General features: G+C 36.8%; 1 protein-coding gene across 1 annotated transcript; it reads right to left on the bottom strand.

Annotated features, from left to right (window-relative positions):
* Positions 1-3,053: 3,053 nt before the first annotated feature.
* Positions 3,054-4,080, bottom strand: LOC132031599 (uncharacterized). The gene is made up of 4 exons (XM_059421571.1): positions 3,946-4,080; positions 3,655-3,747; positions 3,467-3,574; positions 3,054-3,371 (listed from the first exon to the last, which is right to left on the bottom strand). Exons 2-4 carry the CDS (start codon positions 3,742-3,744, stop codon positions 3,054-3,056), a joined length of 516 nt encoding a protein of 171 aa, XP_059277554.1. The 5' UTR covers positions 3,745-3,747; positions 3,946-4,080.
* Positions 4,081-8,862: the final 4,782 nt, after the last annotated feature.

The raw sequence follows: 8,862 nt of genomic DNA on the forward strand, positions 1-8,862 counted from the left end.
TTTGCGGATTGTTTGAAATGTTCTTGAATCTAGTTTGAAAAGTTTCGGATTAGTACTTGAATGTGAGCGTTGATGTTGGCTTGAATATACACTACTAGAAATTTGGTCTATGGTAACGGTGCCGTTACCGTTGCAGTAGCTTGTTTTCCCGTTGCTATAGTGATAATGCAACGGTTTTAGTTACTGTTACAACAGCTTGCGTTACAATAGGTCTATTGTGACGGTTAATTGTGACGGTTTGTAAAACCGTTGCAATATATTATCCTACCGCAACGGTTTGCTCTTCACGATCATTGCAACAGTTATGTATCTACGGGGAACGTATATGAACCGTTGCAATATAGATTTTTGCATCGGTTATTCAACGCTATTGCAACGCTCATTTCTGACTATTCAACTACTGCTTCTTCCTATTGCAACGGTCGTTATAGAGCTAATGCAACGGCTATATAATAATGCAACGATTATTTTTAGGACTATTGCAACAATTATTAGAATTCTACTTTTATAACGGGTATTGTAGGTCTACCGCAACATATATTATGGGGCTACCGTGGATTATTGCGGTGCTACCGCAACGAGTATTATGATGCTACGCAACGGATATTATGGTGCTACCGCAACGGACTATAGAGGCTAACACAATATAGACCACATATATATCCGACATCACTAAAATAATAACTCAAGATCCGACATCACAACGAAATAATAATTCAAGATCCAACATCATACCAAAATAATAATCTAAGATTCGACATCGTATATACCAAAATAATAATTCAAGATCCGACGTCATACCAAAATACTAATACAAGATCCAACATCGATCATACCAAAATACTAATACAAGATCCAACATCGATCATACCAAAATAATAATCCAAGAGGTCAAGTAATATACATAAAAGCAAAATATCAAGATAATGTTTGACCATTCAAGAGGTGGAACACACAAGTCTTCAATTTTCCAAAAAATTAACCCAATCCTCCTTAGTCGATCACGTATCTTCACTTCTTTCATCCCCTTGTTCAATTTCACCACCTACAAAAAATTGATAAGGAAAAATGATTTAGAAAAGCTTTCATAAAAGAATTTAATCTCTACAATGCATACATACTAATGATGACAAGACTAGAAATGAATATACTCTTAGTCATATTCAAAGGTATTAGTGTTCACTTGACAACCATATTCAAACACACACCCTATTCAAACACACACCCTAATGTACTGGACAGCCATATCTCCGGTATAATCAAAGGTTGCAAAATGAGAGAATGGATGATATATGAATATTTCTCCGCTCGGCCAAGACGCGGCCGCAAGAAGAAGAAGATTTAGCAAGAAGAAGAAATGCGAAATAATGGCACCAGCCGTGAAATGTAAGAATATCATCGACAAGAAGACGACAGCCAAACAAGTCAAGTGGCCGATGCAGCAGACCACTAATAAAGGAGGGAGTGATAGGCATATTATCATAGTTAGTAGCTATTCTAACAACAACACATAGAATCGAAAACTTTAAGATGCGCAAATAGTCTTAGTCATATTCAAAGGTATTAGTGTTCACTTGACAACCTTATTCAAACACACACCCTAATGCACTGGACAGCCATATCTCTGGTATAATCAAAGGTTGCAAAATGAGAGAATGGATGATATATGAATGTTTCTCCGCTCAGCAGCAGCAGCGCAAATGAAGCGACAGCCCGGCCAAGACTAAATAGCAACCATCGACAGGCCAATGTTTATGGCCGTAGCCTACTAATAAGGAGGGAGTGATAGGCATAATCAAACAAGTCTTAGTCATTTGTGGCACAGCGGACAGCCATATCTCTGGTATAATCACAAAATGAGAAGAATGGATGATATATGAATGTTTCAAACAAACAGTCTGACAAACAAGCTGTGTTGCCAAACAACGGCTGACCAGCTAATAAAGGAGGGAGTGATAGGCATATTATCATAGTTAGTAGCTATTCTAACAACAACACATAGAATCGAAAACTTTAAGATGCTCAAATAGTACTACACATTCAGGTTAGACCAAATAATACATGCCATTCTTCTTAAACATAATATTAAAAACATGATGACTATTCAGATACTTAAAAACACTGAACTATCAAGAAAATCAGTTAAATTCATTATATAGCAGATCTTATATGAGGTCCGCTTTAAACATGTACTATTTTACTCGAATATACAAATAGGTATGCACATAGTTATAAACAGGGCACGTAACATACATATACACTGAAACATGATTCGAAAGAGGATTAGGACATACATTTTAAGACAAATGAACACACATTTTTAACATAAAAAGCAAAGCATAACTTTTTCTTTCCTTCACTTTCCTTTTGTCAATACCTTCATCTCAACCTTTCAGCCTTAAAAAAGGAAAGAAAAGGGGACCCCAAGACACCGAGAGAATGCTCATCGCTCATTCCTCCTAGAAAATTAATTCATAAAATGGTACAAACTCCAGAAAACGAGATGAAACTTCCAACTATTGTTTAGGCGGGGTACCAACAAAAGCGGCATTTGGTCTAGTGGTATGATTCTCGCTTTGGGTGCGAGAGGTCCCGAGTTCGATTCTTGGAATGCCCCTAGTTAATACAAGTTTTTACTTCAATTTTACTACTTGCAACTTGCGGCTACCGATCCTTCACTCTATATTCAAATAAAGCGTGCCATTAATTGCTAACCTAATTCGATTGGCTAGGGATCTCTAAGATACACTTCATATTTCCTTTTAACCTTGGAATTATCAAAAAAATGCTATAATTTATCCTTTTTAGTTTGCGATATATATACGGCAACACACGGATGTGCATGCAACTTATCGGCAACTTTTTTTTTCCAAGTTTTAGTTTAATTTTACCATGTTCATTGTATAGAAATTTGTAGAACCAATATAAGTCGGCTATATCGCAACGAGAGAAGAAGTGAGACTAACCTTAATTGTTACTATCTACTTGTGGGGCAAACATAGCTTCTCCGGTGAAGGCGCACACAATGCTGCTAGCATGTCCGGACTAATTAATCACGCACGTTGGAGTTTTTCAATTACTTTTGAAGTAATGTCCGCTTCGCAAAGAACTTCTCGCTCGCATAGTTCTCTTTTGTTCCTCCATTTTTCCTCCATTTTTTGGATCCTTTCTTGCATTTCTTGCACTACATCATTTGTGGCATTTGAAGTTGGTTCAAAAGTTCCAACTTTTCCTTTCAAAGAAGTCTTTGTAACCCCCCGTCCATATAGTCTTAGACGTCCCGGATGTTCTGGACCCATAACGGCTGAGTATGCATCAACAAGCTGACTACCATCTGCGCTTAGTTGTGTTTCAATTTCCTCCATTTCAGCCTAACAAAGACAATCCAACAACCGCACTCAAGCAAACAAAAACTAACAATAAATAATAGATTTCAATAAAAACTTGCAATACATAATATACATACAATTTTACTAGTTGTGTCTTCATTTGACTCCTTGTACAAGCGCCCGGGTTTCCTTGCTCTTGTTTCCACAAAGATCTCCTTAAGTGATACATTTCCCTTGGTTTTTTCCTAGTCACATCAAAATGGATATAAAAAATCGCTTAAAATGACAGTTAAGACTTAATAAAAAAAAAAAAAAGAGAACACACCAATTTATTGCGGACTAAAGCGAAACTTTTTTTGCCGACTGTGTGCGGATTCAACAACTTCTTCCGATTCTCAGCATTTGTTTTAGACATTTTCTGCAACAGAGACAAGAAGATAAGAAGAGAAATTACAAGAAAAAAGAAAGCAGTAGCAGTAGCGATACTGCAGCAGAGAAGAGAAAGGTAAAAAAAAACCTACAACGACAGCCATATCGCAGCAACGAAAGAGAAGACAGAGAGACAGAAGGACACTTGCACCAGAGAAGACAAATGTATTCTGGAAATATATTTTACCTGGAATTTCTCAGACTTCCAATATTCGAGGAGCTCTTTAAATTGACATCCGGAATATGACCTGGCCTTTTTGCCATTATGATTTCATCAGTAACTTTTGGTTTGTAACAAAGTTTCTTCAAGTCACTTTTATGCCTTCTCCAAGCAGCATGAATTGCATTCAAAGTCCACTTTTTGCCAGCTTCAGGAATATCATATTTCTCCTACAATTTTGTGTCATTTTGTCAGCATAAACAATACTTTTAACAGATACTTAAATATTGGAAACTTCAAACCTTGGTATATATCCATAAATCATCTTTTGTGTCCATTTTCCTCCAATCAAGTATATCAAATGGGCAAAGGGTCGCAGTCCTCGCTAATGTACCGAGGAAGCTACCAAACTCTATTACAACATCTTCAGTAGGACCAATAGGTTGATTGAGCCTATTCAATAGGATTAATTTACGCTCATGTCGGCCATGCACACTATGCATTTGCGTTCGCCTTTTTTCTTTTAAATTCGTCGAAGGGCCTAAAGTTAAAAGAAAATGTAAGAAATTAGAAGTCATGGATGAATTTAATAAGTTCGTAAGCTATGTGTTAACTTCTTCGATTGTTCATTTGTGGGAGGAATTGTAGAATCCATTTGCATTTCGTCCTCGACGGCCGTTGCTCCTCGACGGGCCGTTGCTCCGCGACGGGCTGTTGCTCCTCTACATGTTGCTCTTCTACAAGTTGCTCATTTTGGTTAGCTTGTGGTGCTACCGGCTGCTGTTCTCCAATTAATTCTAGCAGATGATCTCTCTCTGACCTTATAGCTTGAACAGTTTCGTTTGTGGTTAATAACTGCCGTTTTTTATTTGCCAAGGATGACAATGAACCAGGTTTAGCATATGCTCTGGTTTGAGCTCTTTTGCTTCTTGTTGAAGGCCCTTGTTGATTCATGACTATCCAGATCTGTGTAAATCTAAGACTGAACAAGTGAGAAAATCTGGAGGACAAAAATAATAAGCATGATACATATTATTAAAAATCGATATAACACATGATGAAGATGTTGAAGATCATGATAAGATCACCGATCATGATAAGGTTACTTAGGATAAGTACAATCTTATTATTGTTATTGTTAAGTAGTTGTGATAAGCTTAAGTAATAGAGTTTAGTTAAATGTATAACTCTATCATAGACTAGTTTCCTTCATGCATTAGAAGTGTGCTATACGAGTGGTGCATGTGTATAAACTACGCTAGCAGGGTAAAAGCAAAGACAAAGCTAGTGATAAAAGTTGTGAGAAAGCCAAAGTGATAGTAGTGATGATTGGGAACAAAAGGATGTGTTGCTAGAAGTTGGATTTCGGTACTCTATCGAAGAAACCATGAGCCAATGTTTCCGCCTAAGGTGATCACAACACCAACATCTAGATACCATGCTATATCCCATTCTCCAAATAACATAATTTAGTGGTAATTTAAATTACCAGCTCTACATAGAAAATGATACCTTTAAAGGCTCCTTTGACTCATATGTATTGGAATATATCATTTCGTTGTGTACTGAATTCTCCCTTGGTATCCTGTCTTCATATTTGTTTATCTATCTCTATTTGTTGCTTAGGAGGCTTGATATTATCCAATATGTATTGAGCTAAATCTTCATATAAACATCCCTTTAGTTTCTGTTTTTCCCATTTGCCATGCCACATTCTCGCTATTGATATCCTCATTACACCAAAAGTCGTGGTGTTACAAAATATAGATCCCCTAGTCCTATCTAATTATCAAATGAAAAACATGAGCCAATGTTTCCGCCCTAAGGTGATCACAACACCAACATCTAGATACCATGCTATATCCCTAGTGATGTTTGGCATGCCGTACTTGGGCATCCAAACTCTAAGTTTTTAGAAGTTTTAGACAAAAATAAGTGTATCAATATCACTTGTTGGAATAAAAGTCCTTTTTTGTTAGTTGTCAAATGGGAAAAGGTTGTAAATTGCCTTTTGGCTTGAGAAATAAGATTGAAAAGGAACCTTAAGAAAATCAGAATTGTTTGAGGTGTTTGTCAAGTTCCAGAAAATGGTTGAGAAACAGTTTTCTAAAAGCATTAAAGTGTTTCAAAGTGATGGAGGGGTGAGTTTTCTAGCATTGTAGGAAGCCCGCAATATTTGACACCGACCGGACCGATATAACTCATGCCGTCAACCTTGCTAGCCGCTTAAATGCGAATCCCAACTCTGTGCACTTTCAGGCTGTCAAGAGGATACTAAGATATGTACAAGGAACTATTTCTCATGGGCTATGTATTATATCTCAATCCTCATTCAGACTGTATGGCTTCTCAGATGCAGATTGGGCAGGGTGTGCAACAACAAGAAGATCCACCACCGGCTACAAATATATCTTGGTGCAAATTGTGTATCCCGGTCCTCTAGGAAGCAAAACACAAGGCAAGGTCAAGTGCGAGGCCGTGGCAAGGTCAAGTGCGTAGGCCGAATATAGAGCCTTAGGCGCTTTGACAAGAAATTCGAACTCACATGGATAACTTATATTTTGCAGGATATTGGAATCTACCTCAAGTCTGCTCCTACACTGTCTAAGAAGCCCAAACACAGATGTAGGATCAAGCATGGTTCTAAGAAGACATATAGAATAATCAAGACAGACTTAACCACAGAGTTTTAAGCCATTTCAAACAAGTTCTAAACTTAAAACAATTTCAAACACTACTTAAACAAAGTCAAGTTTAACAAGCATTCCAGGTTTCAATCAAGGTTTGTCAGTAATCGCTTTAGTCAATTTTTAGTTCTTCAAAATCACCTCAAAGATATAGCAAGTTTGACGGACTAACAAGAGAGTCTCTAGGACACCATAAACTTGTTCTATTTCCAAAGTTGCACAACAAAAAAAAAAAAAAAAAAAAAAAAAAAAAACCACATATACAAGTAGGAACCTATGGGATCATAATGAGTGCATGAATGCTACCCTAAGCTAGGAATGAAATGCCAAGTGTAACATGGTTGAACAGTTTGCAAGGAGGAAAAAATGTATGTGAGACAATTCAAATTTCCTAAAAAAAAATCAAAGCATGGTGCCGCTATAAACTATAAGCAATATCAGTGTAAGACACAATGGCAGCTAATACGGACACTATAATCAGGTTGCAAACAGGACGCAGGGAAGGAACAGGATAAAATCACCAACAACACTAATCCTTTGGTCAAGAACATAAGCCCTTCCCCGACAACCTTGAAATCAAATGACAAAGGTAAGAAGTTAAAGCACATTTTAGAAATTCTTAGCATCGTAGGCTCTATTTTGTCTCTCGATTTTAAGACTTAGGGTGAAACAATCGAGCTACAAGTTCCAAAGTGTCTTATGGCCACGCTTGAGTATCCTATGGTCAAAACAGGTTCATTTTGCAACTTTTAATCCTCAAGGCCATGCATTGGCTAGTTACAGCCTCAATCTACACAAAACAAGTTCTATGGAGTGTCAAATTATAAATTGAAGCAAATAATAACATTAAGGGCCATTATCATCTAAAATGGATCGAATAGTCCTCAAACAACACCTAGGTGAACACGGTTTTGTCTTGATAGTTGATTTCAATGCAAGTTTCCAAGAATAAGTAAGTATAGAAGTTTTAAAATAGCATTATCATGATTCTATGAATGAGGAATATGCTCAATACATAAATCAGACAAAGTTTTGCAACTTTTAGTTTCACGGTCAAATTAAAGATAGACCAAATATTTTGAAGTCCAACATAATTATAACAAAGGAAAATTAAAGGAAAAAATCTCTGCGCATCTATTTACGCAGAAGAAAAGAGATATCGTTTATCAATAACATGATAACAAAGTTTTGCTTCTTGTTCTTAGATTTGAAGGAAAATACCTAAGAGATAGAGTGAAAGACTAGAACCTGAATTTTTGTTGGTCTCCCGTGAAGTTAAAGATTCCTCGAGATATTGCGTAAATATGGATACCGCATATGAATATAAGAAAAAAAGACTTAATAAGTTTGTCATCAATAAAAATCTCAAAATGAATATACGAAAGAAAGATAACATAATGTATCATACAAAGGTGTGCACTAATTTAGAGACAAACATGAAGGTAAGCACATTAACGTAAAGAGAATAAGAGATAGTAAACGGAGTCCACTTTTCAATTCACATCATTATAAAAGGGAATTTATTATTCACTACCAAAATTGATGAAGGGTATATATTTGTACAAGTTCAAAAGATCCTTTGTCAATCATCGTGCTCCATCCAATCCCAATCGGTATCATCGAAGTCAGCCTCCTCTTCCGATGTTTCCATAGATACATCTTGTGAATGTTGTGCAAGGGAAGACACATCAATGATATCAACAGGGAGATCTTCTCTCGACCATCTGACATCGACATCTAGTAATCTTTCTGATGAGCCAATGTCATCATTAGGCTCCCTCCAAAATGTTTCTTCAATATTAGGACAATTCTCTTCCTCCAATTCATACAAATCAACCGGGCTTTATTTCTTGCATAATAAACCCCTTTCTCAATTGGATCCTCCACATAAAAAACTTGATGCACTTGAGATGCTAGTACAAAAGGGTCGTCCGAGCTGCATTTTTTATTGAAGTATACCGGAGTCAACCCATAGCCATCGACTTCATTATGAAACCAATCACATCTAAATAGTACAACACTAAAACAACCCCAATAATCAATCTCAATGATATCTTGAATAACTCCATAATAGGCAACCATTCCATCAACGGGATTTTGGTCTCTCGGCACTAGCAAAACTATCGCTGTTGCCGACAAACTCACTCCACTATTTTGAGTCTTGCATGAGGCATCCCGTTTCATCGTATGAAATCGGTATCCATTGATGAAATATCCAAGGTATCTTTTGGCCACTACATTAGGCCCATAAGATAGC

This window comes from Lycium ferocissimum, chromosome 9 (assembly GCF_029784015.1).
Source record: "Lycium ferocissimum isolate CSIRO_LF1 chromosome 9, AGI_CSIRO_Lferr_CH_V1, whole genome shotgun sequence".
NCBI classification, from domain to species: Eukaryota; Viridiplantae; Streptophyta; class Magnoliopsida; order Solanales; family Solanaceae; genus Lycium; species Lycium ferocissimum.